The sequence below is a fragment of the Phyllobates terribilis genome, unplaced genomic scaffold, assembly GCF_046119375.1.
Source record: "Phyllobates terribilis strain yellow unplaced genomic scaffold, ASM4611937v1 Scaffold_11__3_contigs__length_659146591, whole genome shotgun sequence".
NCBI classification, from domain to species: Eukaryota; Metazoa; Chordata; class Amphibia; order Anura; family Dendrobatidae; genus Phyllobates; species Phyllobates terribilis.
The window spans coordinates 479,028,088-479,049,405 of NW_027362771.1; the positions used below are offsets into that span (position 1 = coordinate 479,028,088).

A 21,318-nucleotide genomic window follows, 5' to 3' on the forward strand; every position below is an offset into this window, starting at 1 on the left:
CTTACAGTCTGAGAAGCATGATCATGCATAAGGTTTATTTCTGCTTTGCCTTTATTTTTCAGGAAGAAGAGAGAATATCAAAAATCCGGACAGAATCTAGAGTGCGAGAAGATCGTAAGTCCTGAAGGAGTCAATGTAAATGTTTAGCCACTGTCACTTCCTCCCTGCCAACTTTTGCTGGCAGTTCTGGTGAAGAGAAAATGACCACAGCCCCAGATACTGGCAGGAAATGGGAGATTAGTTCTGTTGGTTTTCCTTTCCTGTTCTGTTCAGTGACCCTCCATATAGACAGTTGTATGACAGGAAACTGGCAGATTGAGATGTGACCTCTGAACTTAATGGGAATCTGTCACCAGGTTCTTCCTACCCCATCTGAAGGCATCATGATGTAGGGGTTGAGACCCTGATTCCAGTGATGTCACTTACTGGGCGGTTTGTTGCCGTTTTGTTCACCGTTTTATCTCCTGCAGATCTTTCAGTTCTCTGAATGCTGAGCTCTGTATAGCCCTACCCACACCACTGATTGGCACCTTTCTGCCTATGCACAGTGTACACAGAAAGCTGCCAATCAGTGATGGGGCAGGGTTACACAAAGCTCACAAATATGGAGGACTACCTCCTCTAGTGATAATCTCCTGTTGATTTAAAAAAAAACATCCCAGTTTGAGCAGAAATGCAGCAAGCAACCCAGTAAGTGACATATCTCTGGAATCGGGGTCTCTACATTTGCTGCTCTCAGATTAGATGGCAAAAACCTGCTGACATATCCCCTTTAATCCCAAAGACAATGCAGGGTGCATGATGTCTGCTGCTTTCTTTTATCCATTATGCAAATTGCCTCTTCAGAGAAAAAGAGAACTCGAACTCTATAGCGCCACCTATTGGAAGCAGCAATCCTACAAGTCACAATCAACCCTTTAACAAGTCGTGCAATATGACTGAAGATAAAAGCCAAATCAGAATGTCAATTTGCAGACACGGTGTTTCTTTTTCTCTGAAGAGGCAATTTCCCAGAGGAGCATTGCACAGCGAATAAGCCTCCTTACCTTGACAGAGCCGGAATGTCACTCTCCACAAGGAGAAACGTTACCTTTTATCCATTATAACCCGTCCATTGTGTTGTATTTTTATCATCTGTTCCTTTTTTCTTCCCACCAGCTTTCCTCTACTTGAAGCGAGGATACCTGTTCATGTATAATCTTGTCCAGTTCCTGGGGTTCTCCTGGATATTTGTCAATATGACTGTCCGACTCTTCATTTTGGGAAAAGGTGGGCAAGCATCGGTTTTACAATCTACCCTAACTTGATACAAACAAGCAATCTAAAAGCCCCTCCACCCCCATAAAGAACCCCTAAACCTACTCTAGGCAGGTTGGTAAAGCGCAGCTTATACTAATGCTGACCATAGCTATGAGACTTTCTCTGTCGCAAGACAGGTGGGCACCACCCATAGCACCCAAAAGGGAGGTGCCAGCAGAGCACAAACCAACACTTTAAAAATGGAGAACAGCCACCAGGTAATGCTAAAATGGAGCCCTAGAGAGCAATTCACAATGGCATTCAGCCAATACAAGTCCTGAGGATTTTCACTTACTGCGGGCCTGAACTCTGGGTTAAGTCATCTAAAAGTCCATTAATTTGCTGCCTGGATGCTTTGAATCCATTGTGAGAGGGTCTCCTGGTAAATCCTGTATTTTTAGTTGGTGGTACACAGGGTGCTCCGGCCGGTAGCATCCCTGGAAACCCTAAAAAGCACGTACTTGAGAGGCATCACCTGATGAAGAACTGGATTCCTTCGAAACGCATAGGTTTCTTGGCCGCAACAGGACTCCGTAGCCAGGAGTTGGTGACGTCACACATCTCTGAGGTAGTCGCTCACCTCTCTACCAGTAGCTTGTCTACATAACCTGTACTCGCACAGGGCTTATAGTGAGCGCCCGTGTGTTTTTATTAGTTCTTATTATATCTTGGACAACCAGCAAATAAGTGATCTCTATACTACAAATAGCAAGATTTCCCTTCAAAAAGGGCCTGAATTATACAATAAGGGCTTGTTCACACAACCATATTTTCAGTCCTAGAGTTAGTTGTGAAAAAAAACGGACAGCACTTGCCCCAAAGTTATCCAATGGGGCAGTGCAGATGACTGATATATACCGTATATTTTTTTCACTAACCGGATCTGCTTGTGAAAAAAATTTCAGCATGCACGAGTTTCTTCTGTAAGTCTGACTCGCCCATTCAAGTCTATGGGTGCGTAAAAATCGGATGCCATATGGAGCCACAGTATAGCATCTGATTTTTATGGATACTTTGCAATTCTGTAACACGGGAAACTGTAAATGCTTCTGGAAGTGATTAATAGCCGCTGCTGTGAAGAAACGGATTGTATACAAGTGACAAAAATCATCCCACTTTTCTGGATGAAACTCTGAACGACTTTTTCTACACTCGTGTGAACCTGTCCTTCATGATGTGATCATAGATCAACCAGAAATATCGAGTATCATATTTTGCACACAAAGTGTTCAATTTGCAAATCATAATGTGACCTACCGAGATCACAATGAGTCCAAGAAGGAGGAGAGCTCCCAAACCAAAATAGAAAATATATCGCCACAGCTATTAGAATGGAGAATAGCAATCAAATATAAGAGAAAAAAGTGCTGAAAAAAATGAATACCAGGCCCAAGGATGTAGGAGGAGAAGCAGCCAGTGTGTATAGCTGTCTAGGAGCTATGTTAGGGGTGAAGCGAAAAAAAAAGTTGTTTTTTTGACAATCTAAAAATTGAGAACATATTATTAGCAGGTGAAATGATAATCCTTAAACATTAACTATTGCCATAGTGAGGCATAGCTGATCGGTGTTCCGGGAATTAAAAAAAAAAATAAAAATTAATACTAAGGAATAAACGGTGATGATCATGTACATGGAGCTCAGCCGAGTCACCTGCACATAAAGAAATCTGAAAAATGATGAAGTACAAGCCTGAGAATAACGCACAAATTCATGAGGCCGAGCACATGATAAAACGCATGGCTGAGCATCACATAATGATCAGCTAAACACACGTGTGTGTGTATATAATAGAATTGTATACAATACAATGCAAACGTGGAAAATAAATGCTGCAAAGTAAGAATGCTTTCAAAAATAGAAGTGTTAATAGTTTATTTTTAACAAGTAATTAAATGCAAAGTGAATGAACAAAAGATAAATTTGAATGACAGCGATATTCAGTGTGGCCGCCCTTTCCTTCAGAGCAGCATCAATTCTTCTAGGTGTACTTGCACAGCTATTAAAAGGAACTTGACAGGGAGGTTGCTCTATACATTTTGGTCAATATCCTCACTCATATGACTATTTGTATATTGTAAAACATACAGCACAGCCATGACACAAACACACTATGGTATATATGATCATTGAATATTTGCGTTCTGTGCTGCATTAGTGCTGTTCAGACCATGCTTAAAAAATTGAGGTACACCATCTTGGCTAGTACTCCATTGTAGGTTATTTTGATTTATGGGCGCGCCCTTAATTGTTTGGTCTAATAGGTCTAATAGGACTAATTGATAGGGAATCTAGATTGTGAGCCCCAATGGGGACAGCGATGATAATGTCTGTAAAGTGCCGTGTAATTTGATGGTGCTATATAAGCAAAACATAATAAATAAATGACTCCAATAAGCATTACTACATGACAAATGGCTGCTCTCCACCTCTGTGTCTCTCCTCTCTGCTGAGATCTCTCACTGCTCAGCTCAAGCTGCAGCGATCAGTCAGGATCAGTGACCAGAGACTGAAGACAATTTGATTTGTGAGATATTTAATTCTATAGCTGTACTCATAAAATGCTCATCTTATTATCAATATTATACTGCCTCTGTAACATAAATTTTTAAACATACACCAGTCTCATAAAGTTTTAGTGGTCTATTTAATTTATATGCAAATTGTATTATGAAGTCTGGTCACAGACTCACTTTAAGGCCATTTTTATGAATGAATATTGATAATAGCTAGGTGCAAAACAGCTTATTACCAGTCTTCCCAGTTAGGGGAACTGAAAAACCTGACAATGCATTTTGATTTCTACATTCTCTTATAATATAGTCCTTAATTGGGTGGACAGCATCAAGTGACCTAAACACAATATGACAGCTGTCAACAATCTAAACTGAACTCCAATGAAATGAACATGGTTCTCTCTTCTTAGCGGGTCAGACCACCACAGTGAGCAATAGTAAGGGGCACTTACACTGAGTGGATCTCATGATGGTGACCCTAGCCCATTCATCTGCTACATTAGAATGACGTAGTACTACATTTCCCATCTGCTGCCAGGAATCTGTTATTCTTGACACTGGTTTCTGAAGTCAATACTGGAGCAATCAGTTGATTGCTTGATGGCTAGTATTAAATAAGTGGCTGAGTCAAACCCTTAAAGGGAATCTCATCAGGTTTTTGCTATTTAATCTTAGAGCAGCATGATGTAGGGGCAGAGACCCTGATTGTAGTGATGGGTCACTTACTGGACTGCTTGTTGTAGTTTCCAATAAAATTGGTGTTTTATCATCAGGAGATTATCACTAGAGGACTAGTTGTTTCGTGCCATGTAGTCCTCCTGCTCTGTGTAACCCTGCCCTCACCACTGATTGGCAGCTCTCTGTCATTGCACAGGATACACTGAAAGCTGCCAATCAGTGCTGGGGATGGGGTTATACAGAGCTCCACATTCGGAGGACTGGTAGATCTGCAGCAGAGAAAACAGGGATTTTATCAAAGCTACAGCAAGCAGCCTATTAAGTTATATGTCGCTGGAATCAGGGTCTCTGCCTCTACATAATTCTGCTCTCAGATTACATCGCAAAAACCTGGCGATTCCCTTTAACTGTCATATAGCGCCGATGTAAAGTGTCACTCTCATTAAAAAAAAAAAATTATTGATGTAAGATGAGTTTTGGTTGGGAAGGGAAAAGCACTTTCTCTGACGCCAACGAAAGAAGCAGAGCTCAGCTCAGTGCCCTTCATTACAGCCGTTTGAGGGGGTCTCGTCAATTTGAACTCCACCAATACTTCTGACCTCCTTCTATGATGTGACCTGCTGGAAGTTTTTTAAAATGACAGCACCACAAACGGGAAAGAATGGCTGAAGGAAGTAAGCATCCCATTGAGGGAGAAGAGTGTAATGTGTCCCATCGTTCTACAATCCAGTATCCTGGAGAACACTTCACAATTACAGAGCGCAGCGTCCAATATTTGTGTGCTTCTTGAATGTAGTTAAGTGTCGTAACTGGTGGAGGGGCATTAAGTGTCCATCACTCCTGTGCAATCAGTATTGTGGCAACGAGAGGGTATAGCCGATGAACTCTCCTTCCTCACCTCATGCTCATTATGGCCAGAAGCCAATGCCAGTACTGGCAGGAAAGGTATTTTGGAAATCACCTTATGTCTCAAAAAGCCATTGATTTTTTATTTTTTTTTCTGCCTCTCAGAGAATACAGATTGTCCTTGCAGAGACCCAGCTACTAGGAAGAAAGTAAAGTATTAGCATTGTTACAGATATGAACTGCAGCCATGGAAAGGTTGGACGATTGGAATATTTTATTAGTGCTGGTGTAACCTGTGATTACTGGCTAATTAATTGAATATATTAAGTATGTAAATTCTAGAGGTGCTAGCAAATAATGGGGAATATGCAGGAAATCCATTCCTTTGTGCATTAATTGAGCAGCAGCGGATGTGTATAATACATGTATTATAATGTGTGAGTATTGTATATGGGTCTGCCCATTCGGCTATATTAGAGTTTCTGCTTTCATTCAACTTCGTTATTCCTTATTGTAAACTTGCAGCATGTGATTAATCCCGGCTATTCTGTCTCTGCTTTCAGACTCGTTTTATGACACGTTTCACACTATGGCGGACATGATGTATTTCTGCCAGACTCTGGCTGTTTTGGAAATTATAAATCCCTTAATAGGATTGGTGAAAACAGGAATTGTGCCAGCATTGATCCAGGTATTATAAGCACGACTGCAGTGATACATGGCCAGCGCTACAAGTATAGTACATTTGTCAGAGACAAAGGATCCGGGGTATACAAGAGAGACTCCTGTGTATACCTCTTGAAGGTAGTTTTAAAGGAGTTGTCCACGTATATTGATATTTATGTCCTTTCCTTAGGATAAGCCATTGATTATATGATTGGGGGAGGTGGGGGTCTGATACCCAGCACCCCATTGATTAGTAATTGGCTCCAGCGGCAGCCGGATGTAAACCTTTCTTTGAATGTGTCGGACCCCCATCAATATGATTTTAATCATCTATTATAAGGAACAGCCCATATAACCTATGGTATCATGTTAGATTTTATTCAGAACATGGTGTGTTTTGTCTCCATACTTGAGCTGCATGTGTATAGCCAATGACTCTATCAAGACCTTCTTGCATCACGTGTAGATCACATAAAAGAACCTAGAAATCTGGCGTGCATGTTCACACCTGGCCACTAAACAGAAAAAAATCAAAGACAGAAACATAATAAGCAAATACCCTGCAGTAAATAAACAGCAATAGGGCATGAAAATAATATAGGGTACTTAGTTAATATAATTTTGATCACAATAATGCAAAAGCCATCCCACCACATGATGGTGACCCTATTAGGGACTGTACCTAAAAGGGTCACCCTTATGTGGTTGGATGGCTTTTGCATTATTGTGATCAAAATTATATTAACTAAGTACCCTATATTATTTTCATGCCCTATTGCTGTTTATTTACTGCAGGGTATTTGCTTATTATGTTTCTGTCTTTGATTTTTACATGTAGAATCTGTGAATCCCATGACAATGCAAATTAACAAAATGAAAGTCTCTTTGGTAATGCTCAGATTACTGGATATGTGATAATTCTAAGGCTATATGCACACGTTCAGGATTTGATTGCAGAAATTTCTGCAGCGTTTCTGCATCTCTTGGCAGGAAAAATGCAGAAAAAAATGCATTTTTTAATGCATTTTTTGATGCGTTTTTGTACATCAATGAATGCTTTTTGGAGCTAAATAAAGATATTTGAAAAAAGAAACTTGGGACATCGCTTTAACCCTTGGATTACCATCAGACCTGGGGTGAGTATATTGGTTAATTTAAATGAATAAAGAATGTGTCTGTTGTATTTCAAATAAAGTGTTTTACTGTGTGTGTGTTTATTTAACTCTTTACTTTAGTTTACTTAGGTGTAGTAATGAAAGGGTCTGATTGACACCTTGTCATCACAAAACAAAAGGGCTAGATGTCAGCTAATCCAATAAACTCAATCTCATTAGCATTTCCACTCATGCCATTTCTGGGATCAGCTGAGAGCTGCAATTTTTTGCCTAGGAAGGTGCCATTAGGCAAACATGTTGTCATATTAATAGCAGCTCACAGCTGTTTCGTTAGCCGCTATGTCCCCCCAATCAGCAACCAGCAGCGCTTTGGACACAGCGTATTTTTGCTGTGTCCAAAACGCTGTATTCTGATGCCGCACTTTTGTTGTCAATACATGTGAATCCACCGCATATAATGAAGTTTCAATTGGTCAAAATCTGCAGCGGAGACTAGTGTCTCCGCTACAGAAATTGGCATGCTGCGGGTGACTTTGGGTATGCGGCCACGATCAGGAGGCACAGCAGGTTTGAAGCTGCGTATTTATGCAGCGTCAAACCCGCAACGTCCAGATGTTACAGCAAAGTGGATGGGATTTCCAGAAATTCCATGTCCACTATGCGTGCATCTGAAGGTGTGGATCACCCGTGGACACTGACATGCGGCGCATCTTTCAGGACCGCAGCATGTCAAATTCTCTTGCAGAGTCGCTAGTCTCCGCAACAGAAATTTGACCACTAGAATGTATTGAATGCAGTAAATCCACATGGTTCAGTGAACACATGTGGATTTACCTGTGTTCAATAGAACGCAGCATTTTGGACATAAAAATATGCTGCGTCCAAAGCGCTGCTACGTCCGGATCGTGGGCACATAGCCTAATATTAGAAAAAAATGGCGTGGGCTCCTTCTTCATTTTCATAGCCAGTAGAGGGAAAGCCGACAGCTGGGAGCTGATATTAGTAGCCAGGGAAAGAGCCATTAGCCAAAAATGTTCCTTGGCTACTAATAACAGCCCACAGCTGTTTGCTTAGCCTTTACTGGCTAGATTACAGAGGGACCTCAGAAAAAATTTGACATAAGGTCCACCTATAAAATCTAACCAAAAAAGGCTAAACAGACAGCTGCGGGCTGATATTAATAGCCAGGGAAGGCTAGTCTATAAGACGCCCCCATTACTAATCCTGTAGTAAAGGGGTTTGACGCTTTTTCAATAAAGACACGGCCAGAATAAAGTGTTTTATTGAAATAAAATGACACACTGTTTTCATATTTTTTTTATTCTCCTAATCCCCGAATCCCTCGTCTCCTGTAAAAAAAAAAAAAAACAACAACAACAGCCATATCCCTCACCGTCCGCCATCATGACTTAATCCAAGTGTCTCACGGCGATCAGGGTCACTTCTACAGCTGACACATCTACCACTGATGTGACTACTGTAGAAGACAGCACTATACACTGACAGGAGTGTAATCACTCCTGTCAGTGTACATTGCTGTGCTGCTGGGGCTGAGTTCACCTGAGTTCATCAGCTGAAGATCATCTCTGGTGAACCCAGTGCCATCAGTGTTGGTGGGAAAATTCGTGAGAATTCCCACACAACATCGGTGCCGTAAAGTGAGGTCCCGGAGCTCTCAGCTGATCTCCAGCTGATGAACTCTGGTGAACTCGGCAGGGCAGCGATGTACACTTCCAGGAGCGAGCGCGTCAGTGTACCGCCGGGGGACATCGGGAGGACTCCGGACAGGTGAGAATAAAGTGTTGTTCTTTTTTATTTTAATATAGATTTTTAGTTTTGTTTTGTTTTTTTTACACCGCACGCACAGACGCCGACTATTATCAGCGGGAGCGGCGGTCGGATGATGGGAGAAGTAGTCTTCTTTCCCGGCCCGGGTACCATTCTTTGTGCTTTTTTGATCCATTGACTTGGATTTAGTCAGTCAAATACTCAGCAAACAACCGGAGCAAATCCGCAAATATATTTATACCTGTGGGTTTGCTGCTTTTCAATTGTAGTCAGTGGGCGGGAACGCTACAAAGAATGGACATGCTGCGGATTTAAACGCAATGACAATCCTGAGCGGAAAATTTCGCATCATGTGCACAGCACATCAGGATTGTCATTGCATTAGCTCCCAGACGGATTACCTAACATTTTTGGTGCATTTCCGTGTGGAAAAAACGCAGTAGAAACTCACAGTCTGCACATAGCCTAAGAGTCTGACCACACGTTAAAGTTTCCTGCAGGTTTCAGCATTTTTTGAAGGCAAGGATGTAGTAGTCCATTATCAGTGAAGTCATTGGGATCTGTATGAAAATTGATCCTACAAATTTGTCTTGGCTTTTATAAAGTTGTTGAGGATAAAGTGAAGTGAGCTTAAAGGGGCAGCCCTATAATCCTTGGATAGGTTGCTGACCACTTGTACCAACAGTGCTGGTCTTGTTTCCTCCCTATTAATGCATCGTCAGTCCATCCCGCACGCTGCAGCTCGTCGGTCCGTCCCGCACGCTGCAGCTCGTCGGTCCATCCTGCACGCTGCAGCTCGTAGGCAAAATGTTATTGGAGTGATAATTTCCATAGAAACTCAGATTCTCCTTAATTGAGCAGCCCTTTGGCACTGTCGGTCATGGTCCAAGCGCCCAGATTGCACCTCATCACATGTATTTCAGAAAGTTTCTTGTACTGGTTTAGTTTTAGTCATTAATCGCAATCCTCTCATGAACATGTATGATCCTTTAAAAAAAACAGCCTTTATTGAGAGATCTGTAAAGCCTGTGCTTTGACAAAGCAAGAGGCTAATATTTTACTTTTCCGTCAGAAAATGGAAGAATCTATTAACTAGTCCCCATGTAGCTACTTCTGGCAGAAAAAATAATATGCGTTAGTGTGATCATCTTAAATGGAGTGCAAGTGAAAGCTGCTTTGGCCATCAGTTTTGTCTCTAGCGTTTTTTTTCCTTTGTTTGCTTTTTGTGGAGGATCCTGTAAGAGGATCTGTCAGCAGCAGTCTTACCTGTGTGCCTATACTTCCTATATTGCCCCTTTTGGACTACACTGTATAATTGTCAAGCATCTTTCTCTGTGTTTTTTTTTTTTAGGTGATAGGAAGAAACTTCATACTTTTTATCGTTCTTGGCCAGTTGGATGAAATGCAGAGCAAAGGAGTGGTCTTCTTTGTGTTTTATCTGTGGAGCATCATCGAGATTTTCAGGTAGGTCTATTCATCTCATTTAATTATAGGGATATTCCCAAAGTCATACGTTATCCCCTGTCCAGTGTTAAACCAAAAGTCCTTAAACCCTGCATGTGAGCCGATGTTCTTGACTTTCCATTGCCCCCCAGGTATCCATTCTACATGCTGGCCTGCATAGATGTGCATTGGAAGCTGCTTACATGGATCAGGTACACCATCTGGATTCCAGTCTACCCATTGGGTGCTTTCTCAGAAGGTACGTAATATGGGCAATGGTGGGGCATAGAGACATCAATTCTGATGCGACTGCTTATTATTACAATATCTAGTAATTCAAATGTACTTTGTTTGAGGGAAACCGCAACTAAATACACCTACTCTCGATACACCTCATCGACGGTAGGCATATTAAAGGGTCATTCACTCACTACTTTACCCAAATTGCCGTGACTTTTAAAAGAGATAGTACTGAAATTTGGACTGTGCATACTTTGGCTCATGAGACGTGAGTGTGCAATGAACCTCACAGACATTGGTCTCATAGACTTGTCGCCCTGCCGGTCGTCTCCACTACGAGATAGACTTGCTGCACGCCTTTCTGTGCGTTGGCCGTTTGTGGGGGGCTTGCATTTCACTCCTGCCGAATTCCTACTTCGTTTAACAATGTACAGATATAGTTTGGGGGATAGTGTTTTCATTGTGAAAACTTACTGGAAAACTGAGTCCTTAAAGAGGTGCCAAAGTGAGTCTCTAAATAAGTTTGGAGATTGAAATCCACCGTCCAAACCGTGGAATCTGTCATTGGTGAATAAGCGGGAACGTACAGGAACATTATTGGATAGACCTGATGGAGGATGTCGGAAAATGTCTGAGGAAACAATTCAAGATAAGAAACATCTACTTCTGGCATCTCCATGTAAATCATTGTACAGGCTTTCCCAGGAGACAGGCATATCGTATTCCACATGTCAACGAGCGACCAATAAAGGTCGTGTTCGCCTGTACAGAGTCACTGTCATCCAGGAATTGAAAGGGCCTGATCAAGAGAAAATAATTTATTGTCAGTAGTTCCAGACCTTCATTGTTGAAAAAGAAAACATTATTGGACTTTTCCCTGGTACACTGAAGAAAACCTGGTTTCACCTATGTGGCAATGTCAATTCACAGAACACCCGTATTTAGACAGCTGATAACCTACACACGCTTCATGAGATGCCGCCAGAAAAAGTTGGCGTTTGGTGTGCCATTTCCAGGCGGTGCATAAATGTCCCCATATTTTTTTTGAAACAACAGTGACAATAGCAGTGTGCATGGAAATCTTCCAAACCTTTGTCAATCAGCTGGACGATGAGGAAATTAGAATGGGCTATTCCAACAGGATGGTGAACGTGTCACACGTCTGTTGTCAGCATAACAGAGATTGAAGCCTTCTTTGACAGACTAATCTCCAAGTGACTGTGACCACCATGATCGCCTCATTTAACACTGGCTGATTTTCTTCCTTTTGGGCCATTTGAAAGGACGGGTGTAAAATAACAAGCCACGAACATTACAGGCCTCCGAGAAAACATACAGTGAGAAATTCAGGCTATGACCCTAGACATCCTGCGGAATACATTCAACAATATGGAAAGGCTCATGCAGGCGTGCTTGATTGCGAACGGTGGACATTTTCAACATCTGCTTCAGTTTCTCATGAACCAAGGTATGTACAGTCCAAATTTGAGTACGGTAAATCGTCTTTTAGAAGTTACAGCAATTTGAATCACCCTGTACAAGGTGGTAAAACTGTAGGTTCTGTTTGAACTTCCTAGGCTTCATTTTTAAAGCACCACTACAGCGTTTTGTTTTTTTCTCAGTGCTGGAGTGCTGCTTTAAGTATAAACCCCCAGTCATATACTCAACCTCAGGCATCTTCACCGGTTTTCAGCACCACTCCAGTCAGTCTGTCCGTCCCCCCTCACCACCCTGCGCCATCTTGTGACACCACTTCTGACAGCGGGAAGTCATAAAGTACGTCACAAGCTCTCAATGCAAGTCTATGAGAACTAGAACGAGGCTCCCATAGACTTCTATTGAAAAGTGACCTCCGCAACTCCATGAAACACTGGAGCTACGAGCAGGTCACTTTTCACTGCAGACAGATGGGAGCTGCGGGGAAACTGATGAAGGCGGCTGCAGGTGAGTATGACACAGTGGGTAGGCGAATTAAATAACAAAAAAAAACGCTGTAGTGGCGCTTTAACAAGCATTGCAGGTTGTGGGCATGATATAGATATATGTCATGTCTGCCGGCCATGTATGTGTAAATAAAATTAATAACAGACAGTGGTATTTTGTTTGTCACTTCAAAAAAAAATGTAATGATCGTTTATCAAAACATTGTATGTACCCCAAAATTGTACTAATTCAACCTAAAACTCGCCCTGCAAAAACTAAGCCCTAATGCAGCTTCATCAATAGGCAAAAATATGGCAGAATATAGTGACACAAGTGATTTTTCTTTTTAAATCTAGAAACCAAAAATAAAAACTGATTTAAAAAATATATTTTAGTATCTGGTTTTAATTGGAAAATTGAGGCGATGAATTCCATTTAAAGGGGAGATTAAGCTGAAATGATGTCAGAAAATTCCATAAGTGGATAATTTGGAGCTTCTCACGATTCCTGAATTGGAAAAAGCATGGAGGTAGTTTGTCTCCAATCCTTGGAAATCCTGACCTAAATTGTGCAACATGTTGTTGGTGCATATTGTGGATTTGATGGGAAGGGGTTCTAGGACCCTAGAGATCTCTGCTGCTGTGATCCTATTGATTGCTGATTATCCAATGTGATAGCCGATGCTTATGTGAATGTGATCCTAACTTTTGGTTCTTCTCCCTCAGCTGTTTGTGTCTTCCTGTCAATGCCTATATTTACGGAGACTGGGATATTTGGCCTTCATCTCCCATCACCTCTGAATATAAACATCAGCTTCTCCATCTTCCTTTCCATCTACCTGGGGATCTTATTTGTAGGCAAGTTCTTTTTCCACTTTTTATTTTTAGCCTTAACGACTGAGGCCAAGAATATTTTGGGCTCGACCAAACATAGCTTAGTTGTTTGCGTTAGTTTAACAGCTGTACCTTTTTTATTTCTTGGTGTATTGACATGATTTTTCAGTTTGTGACTAATGCAGGTTTTTACGTATATTCTTCATTTTGATACTAATTGATGGAAGAGAGAGGTTAAAGAAACTATGTTATATGTATTATTTTATTATATTTATTTCTTTTTAGCGTTTGTCCCTCAAAGATCAAAAAGGCTGTTGTGAGGACGTCATCATCATCACTAATTTTATTATGTAATGTTTTTACGCTGTACTTGGCACCGTTTCACCTGACTGACTGTTGCTGTGGATTTTTGTTCATCTGACTCGATCACCTGGGTCACTATTCTGCACACAATGCTCCTAAAGTGCAGTGTCTCACAGCATGGAACCAGACATTGGCTGTCTGAGCGATTGCACATCCAAATGCACAGTACCGGTCAAAAGTTCAGACACGTGTTCATAAAATGGTTTTCCTTGCTCTTATTTTAATGTGCACATTGTACGTTCAGGCTGAAAGCAGCAAAACCACAAAAGAACGCATATAGAAATGAGTGTCCCAAACCATCTCTATTTGGTTGATGTCGGGTTTTTGTGGAGGCCATGTCATCTGACGCAACACTCCATCTCTCCACTTGGTCAGATAGCCTGGTGGTGTGTTCTGGGTCATTGTCCTGTTGCAACACAAATGTTGTTACCACAAATTACAAACCAGATGCGATGGCATGTCAGTGTAGAATGCTGTGGAAGCCATGCTGACCATGTGTGCTTTGCATACCAAACTTTAACTCCTCAGACCACAGTACAGATTTCCTCTGATTTAATGTCCATCCCTTGTGTTGCTCAACCCAAACAATTCTCTTGTTGATTGCAGTCTTCAATAGTGGCTTTGCAGCAATTTGACCATAAATACCTACTTCTCTTGTTCTCCTCTGGACAGTTGAAGTTGAGATGTATCTGCTACTTCATGGCGCTGCATCATTTATGAGAGCTATTATCTAATGTGCTGTCAATTTGCAGTTTCTGAGATTGGTAACTTTGATGAACTTATCCTCTGCAGCAGAGGTAATTCTTGGTCTACCTTTCCTGGGGCAGACATCATAAAAGCCAATTTTATCAAAGAGATTGATGTTTTTCTTGACTGCATTTTAAGGTCAGTTAAACCAAAAAATTGTTAAAAACTTGATGTTATGTCTTTAAAGTAATGATGGACTGTCATCTTTTTTACTTAATTGAGTGGTTCTTTCCATATTCTGGCTTAGACCAGTTGTAGAATAGCCCTGTATGGAACTGTGTACTAACACACCCTCTGCGAAACACACCTGATGGTTCAAAACACTTTCTGAATGCCGAGTATTCCACAAATGAACTCTTGACAAGACATTCCTGTTCATTGGAAGCCATTCTACCCGACTACCTGATGAAGCTGCTTGAGAGAAGGGCCAGGAGGTATAAAGAGATCATTAGATTACTTTGAGCAATGTGAGATTTAATGCATATTTCTATTAGTTTCACATTTTTCTTTACTCGATATTTCCTTATGTGCTCCCTTGTGGTTTTGCTGCCTTCAGTCTGAATCTAGCATGTGCACATTCCAATAAGAACAAGGAAAACCATTGCATGAACAGGGGTGTTCAAACTTTTAACCGGTTCTATAAATAATACCATGGCACAGCTTTAAAAATCCATCCACTTATGTTTAACCAGATGTTATCCATAAAGGGCAGCTTCCCATGTCCAGCTTTCATGGTCGTGTACAAACTATAATTCTGGATCATCCACAAGTCTCATCATACACAAGGACATTGAAGGAGAAGCCCCCAGTATCTGTCTGTGCTCATGAGATACCTTTTAACTGGTTAATGATTTGCTTTTCTTGAAGTGTGGTCTTTCTTGGGGTTCAATCTCAGAACCTCTAGCATGTCAGGAGCTGTAGCAGTGTGCTACAGGCATCAAGGCTAAGGACAGGAAGAATTTCTCTGCCTAAAGCACTAAATAGTTTTCTTCCTTACAGGCATAATGTACTAGAATATAGATTTTCAGCAGTAGTAGCAACGCTAATAAAGATTTATCTATTCACATACTGGTTTATGCAAAAAGTTAGAACAATAGGTTGCTTGACGTGAATATTTGAGGTTTTATAGTAATACAAATATTCTTTTCTTCATTTGTCTAAAAAGAAAATTATAAAAATGAAAAATAATTGAATCCTTTATTCTATTACAGGACTTGTCATCAACTTCCGTCACTTGCTCAAACAAAGACGCAGACGTTTGGGAAGTCGGCAGAAGAAGATGCGTTGATGTCTGTCAGTTTTTTTTTCTAAATTGCTGGAATAAGGAATTATTTAAAATTCTTCTATTGTGATTTTTTTTTCTCTTTTTTTACTTTCACCTTTCCCCCTTCCATCCTTTTTTCTTTTTGTTTTCCTTGCTGGGAACAAATGACTTAAGTGTATTTCTTCGGGCCTGTTCACATTGCATTTTGCAGTGTGTTCGTGTCTCTGACTGGTGCTTCCATCTGAATCCCCCCCCCCAAAAAATGGGATTCAGACGTCCCCATGATGGAGCCATTGAATTGAATAAGGCACACCGAGTCCAAAGTAAATTTTGGGATGTGTTTTGCGTCACTTTCCAGCGTTATCTGTATTTTTAGACCTTTGCTCTATACCATCCATCACCTTCACAGTACTAGGAATGGAGACCAATTGTCACTGACACCTCTAGAGGTAATGAAATATATAGTATCACCAACTATTGCTGTGGGGATATAAATATTCCATGAGACACCTAAAGGTCCCTATTAACATTCCCTACCACAAAGCATGGCACAACTGGCTTATGAATCTGACTACCTAAATTAGCATCAGCAGGTTCTGAATCTGTATTTAAGAGATGAATTCAATGATTTATTTTGTAGTACTAAAGTATTTCTGGCAATATATAAAAGCTGCCGTCCAAATAATGGTTTATTACCTGCATCCGGAGGCATGTGGTGCTGTGCCACCAGAGTCGCCTATGTGTTCTTGCTGGATTATGGATACATGGAATATGTGTGTATAATAAAGAAATGAGATTTTTACTGTAGCAGATTTAATTCTATTGAAATGATGATTCCCATTGAAAGACAATATATATGAAGGGTGTATAGCAGCACACAATAACATCCTATTATTATATGCTCTCCCTATGACACGTGGTGTGTATACGCAGCTCTCCATGCATGAACACGTTTCATCAGAGTGACGGGCTCTGTTAATGCAGCTGTGTATGTCTTACTCTGAAACGCTTAGGCCACGTTCACACTATTGGTATTTTACATCGGTATTTGTAAGCCAACATCATGAGTGGAACAGTCAGAGGAAAAGTATAATAGAAACACGTCACCACTTCTGCATTTTATACCCACTCCTGGTTTTGGATTACAAATACTGATTTAAAGTACTGAACATGTGAAAGAGGCCTTAAAGGGGGTTCCCATCTCTAAGATCCTATCCTAATATGTATTGGGTGTAATAATATTAGCAAATACCTCCAATTAGAAATGCAGTATAGTTCTTCTGATTCGCTATGTCTCTTTCCTCATGTGCAGGCGTTGCAGGACCTTAGGTATCCATGGTTACAACCACTAGCAACTAGCTAACTATCACTATATAAGTGGTCGTAACCATGGATACCTAAGGTCCTGCAACGCCTGCACATGAGGAAAGAGACATAGAGAATCAGAAAAACTATACTACATTTCTAATTGGAGGTAATTGTGCCCCTAACAGCCGCGGGTGGAATCGCGATCCACTCACGACTGTTAACATGTTAAATGAATCTACGACAGCAGCATTTAACATGGCCGCGCCAGAAGCGCATCACTAATCCCGCCCATCAGTGCCCATGTCACAGGACCGTGGGTCTCTAATGGGTTGGCATAACAACCCGGGGTCTCCAGGAGATCCCTGCGGCTGTCATTGACGGGATGCTATGATCGCCGCCCAGCGATTGGTGTTCGTAGCAGATGAGCATTTTTGCTACACACAGCAGGGCTATACATGTTTGGTGTCTACGAACCCGTAATGACCTGGAGAATCATAATGGCAGGTCAGTTTTAGCATTTATTGAATATGGTACAAAAAAAAATGTAGAATTGCACTTTTTTTTGCAATTTCACTTTGTACTTTTGAATGAGACCATTGGTTTTACCATAGTGTGTACTGGAAAAAAATTCAACTCTTCTTGCAAAAAAACAAGCCCTCAAATGACTATATTGACCCAAAAAAATAAAATGTTATGGCTCTGGGAAGACTGGGAGCAAAAACCCAAGGTGGTAAATGGGTGAAAGCTTGCTTTGAAAGGCTGGCTGATGTCTGTGTTTTGGATGACTGGGCCGAGACAGGTCCCTGGCGGATTCTCCCTGCCCCAATCTCTGACTGACTGGTCTATCCTAATGCACATCCAAAGTGAGAGACCGGTTAGTCCGGGGGAGTGGTGAGGTTAGAAGCCTCTGATAATTGGCCTCAGACTAGTCAACTGAGTCTTCAAAGTAAGTTTTCCCTGAAATGCTGCAGCATTTCAAGGTAAAACATATACAGCCTCAATACTGCAACCCGACTTATTCATGCTCCCATTAGTTTGGGGAACCATAATGAAGCACTCTGAAGCATAGACATGCAATATAAAGTGTTTCTCAAAAGTGAACTTTGAGGACCAGGTTTTGGTTCTACAGATGTGTTGTGATGGCACATGGGCCACCTGCCCAAGAGATAGAGGTTGACCATGTAAAATGAGCTGTAATGACCACTGGAGCATCTTGGCCATACAGAATATAGTAGTCAGAGAGAGAATCTACAGTGGTGGCCAAAAGTATTGGCTCCCCTGCAAATCTGTCAGATAATACTCAGTTTCTTCCTGAAAATGATTGCAATCACAAATTCTTTGGTCTTATTATCTTCATTTAATTTGCTTGCAAGGAAAAAACACAAAAGAGAATGAAGCAAAAATCAAATCATTGATCATTTCACACAAAACTCCAAAAATGGGCCAGACAAAAGTATTGGCACCCTCAGCCTAATACTTGGTTGCACAACCTTTAGCCAAAATAACTGCGAACAACCTCTTCCGGTAAGCATCAATGAGTTTCTTACAATGCTCTGCTGGAATTGTAGACCATTCTTCTTTGAAAAACTGCTCCAGGTCCCTGATATTTGAAGGATGCCTTCTCCAAACTGCCATTTTGAGATCTCTCCACAGGTGTTCTATGGGATTCGGGTCTGCACTCATTGCTGGCCACCTTAGAAGTCTCCAGTGCTTTCTCTCAAACCATTTTATAGTGCTTTTGGAAGTGTGTTTTGGGTCATTGTCCTGCTGGAAGACCCATGACCTCTGAGGGAGACCCAGCTTTCTCACACTGGGCCCTACATTATGCTGCAAAATTTGTTGGTAGTCTTCAGACTTCATAATGCCATGCACACGGTCAAGCAGTCCAGTGCCAGAGGCAGCAAAGCAACCCCAAAACATCAGGGAACCTCCGCCATGTTTGACTGTAGGGACCATGTTCTTTTCTTTGAATGCCTCTTTTTTTTTCCTGTACACTCTGTTGCTGCTTTTTCCCAAAAAGCTCTACTTTTGTCTCATCTGACCAGAGAACATTCTTCCAAAACGTTTTAGGCTTTCTCGGGTAAGTTTTGGCAAACTCCAGCCTGGCTTTTTTATGTCTCGGGGTAAGAAGTGGGGTCTTCCTGGGTATCCTACCATACAGTCCCTTTTCATTCAGACGCCGACGGATAGTACGGGTTGACACTGTTGTACCCTCGGACTGCAGTGCAGCTTGAACTTGTTTGGATGTTAGTCGAGGTTCTTTATCCACCATCCGCACAATCTTGCGTTGAAATCTCTCGTCAATTTTTCTTTTCCGTCCACATCTAGGGAGGTTAGCCACAGTGCCATGGGCTTTAAACTTCTTGATGACACTGCGCACGGAAGACACAGGAACATTCAGGTCTTTGGAGATGGACTTGTAGCCTTGAGATTGCTCATGCTTCCTCACAATTTGGTTTCTCAAGTCCTCAGACAGTTCTTTGGTCTTCTTTCTTTTCTCCATGCTCAATGTGGTACACACAAGGACACAGGACAGAGGTTGAGTCAACTTTAATCCATGTTAACTGGCGGCAAGTGTGATTTAGTTATTGCCACAGGTAAGTTACAGGTGCTGTTAATTACACGAGTTAGAGAAGCATCACATGATTTTTCAAACAGTGCCAATACTTTTGTCCACCCCCTTTTTAGGTTTGGTGTGGAATTGTATCCAATTTGGCTTTAGGACAATTCTTTTTGTGTTTTTTCATTTGAAGACAAATTAAATGAAGATAATAATACCAAAGAATTTGTGATTGCAATCATTTTCAGGAAGAAACTGAGTATTATCTGACAGAATTGCAGGGGTGCCAATACTTTTGGCCACCACTGTATCTAGGAACCTTTACTGGCCATGCTAGCCTTATTTGGACTCAAGAACTAAAGAAAAAGATTTTCCACCTCTTAAAGGGAAGGTGTCATAAAAAAAAAAATTTTTTTCAACAATTGACAAAATGTAAAGTATTAACCCCTTTACCCTGAAGGTTGTTTGCACATTAATGATAATGACCAGGCCAATTTTTACAATTCTGACCACTGTCACTTTAAGGTAATAACTCTGGAATGGTTCAACGGATCCCCCTGATTCTGAGATTGTTTTTTTCATGACATATTGTACTTCATGATAGTGATAACATTTCTTTGATATGACTGGTGTTACTTTGTGAAAAAATTGGAAATTTGCAGAAAAATTTGAAAATTTTGCAATTTTCAAACTTTGAATTTTCATGCTCTTAAATCAGGGAGTTATGTCACACAAAATAGTTAATAAACAACATTTCCCACATGTCTACTTTACATCAGCACAATTTTGGAACTACATTTTTTTTCGTTAGGGAGTTACAAGGGTTAAAAGTTGACCAGCAATTTTCTCATTTTTCCAACAAAATTTACAAAACCATTTTTTTTAGGGACCACATCACATTTGAAGTGACTTTGATGGGCCTTTATGACAGAAAATACCCAAAAGTGACACCATTCTAAAAACTGCACCCCTCAAGGTGCTCAAAACTACATTCGAAAAGTTTATTAACCCTTCAGGTGCTTCACAGGAATTTTTGGAATGTGGAAGAAAACAATGAACATTTAACTTTTTTTTCACAAAAAATATTACTTTAGACCCAATTTTTTTTTATTTTCATAAGGGTAACAGGAAAAAATGGACCCCAAAATGTATTTGTTGTGCAATTTCTCCTGAGCACGCCGATATCCCATATGTGGGGGAAAACAACTGTTTGGTCGCACGAAAGAGTTCAGAAGGAAAGGAGCGCCGTTTGACTTTTTGAATGGAAAATTTGCTTGAATAATTAGCGGACGCCATGTCGCATTTGGGGAGCCCCTGATGTTCCTTTACCAGTGGAAACCCCACACAAGTGACATCATTTTGGAAACTAGACCCCTCAAATATTTTATCAAGTGAACATTTTGAACCCAGAGGTACGACACAGAATTTGACTTGAATTAGGTCATCATATTGAATAAGTTGTCATTAGTCTTATTTTACATTCATCTTTTTGATTAGCGTTATATTCCATTTTTTTGTTTGGCTCTATGATGATAAAGCATCGTTTTATGCTTCGTTTGTTTTTGTTTTTTACCATGTTCATTAAAGGGGTTAACTAGTGGGACAGTTTTATAGGTCAGGTCATTCCAGACTAGTGAATACCAAATATGTGTACTTTTTTATTGTTTTTTTTGTTTGTTTTTTTTTCATAATATTTATTTATGGGTAACAGTATATATTTTTTTTTTTTAT

General features: G+C 40.8%; 1 protein-coding gene across 1 annotated transcript in view; it reads left to right on the forward strand.

The window, feature by feature from the left end:
- The window catches only part of HACD3 (3-hydroxyacyl-CoA dehydratase 3), a 43,393-nt gene extending 26,867 nt beyond the window's left edge, over positions 1-16,526 (forward strand). The window contains exons 5-11 of the mRNA XM_073653424.1: positions 63-114; positions 1,159-1,269; positions 5,901-6,028; positions 10,258-10,370; positions 10,502-10,608; positions 13,238-13,369; positions 15,667-16,526. Coding sequence (XP_073509525.1) covers positions 63-114; positions 1,159-1,269; positions 5,901-6,028; positions 10,258-10,370; positions 10,502-10,608; positions 13,238-13,369; positions 15,667-15,743 — 720 coding nt within the window. The 3' untranslated portion in view covers positions 15,744-16,526. The remainder of the gene's footprint in view (positions 1-62; positions 115-1,158; positions 1,270-5,900; positions 6,029-10,257; positions 10,371-10,501; positions 10,609-13,237; positions 13,370-15,666) is intronic.
- Positions 16,527-21,318: the final 4,792 nt, after the last annotated feature.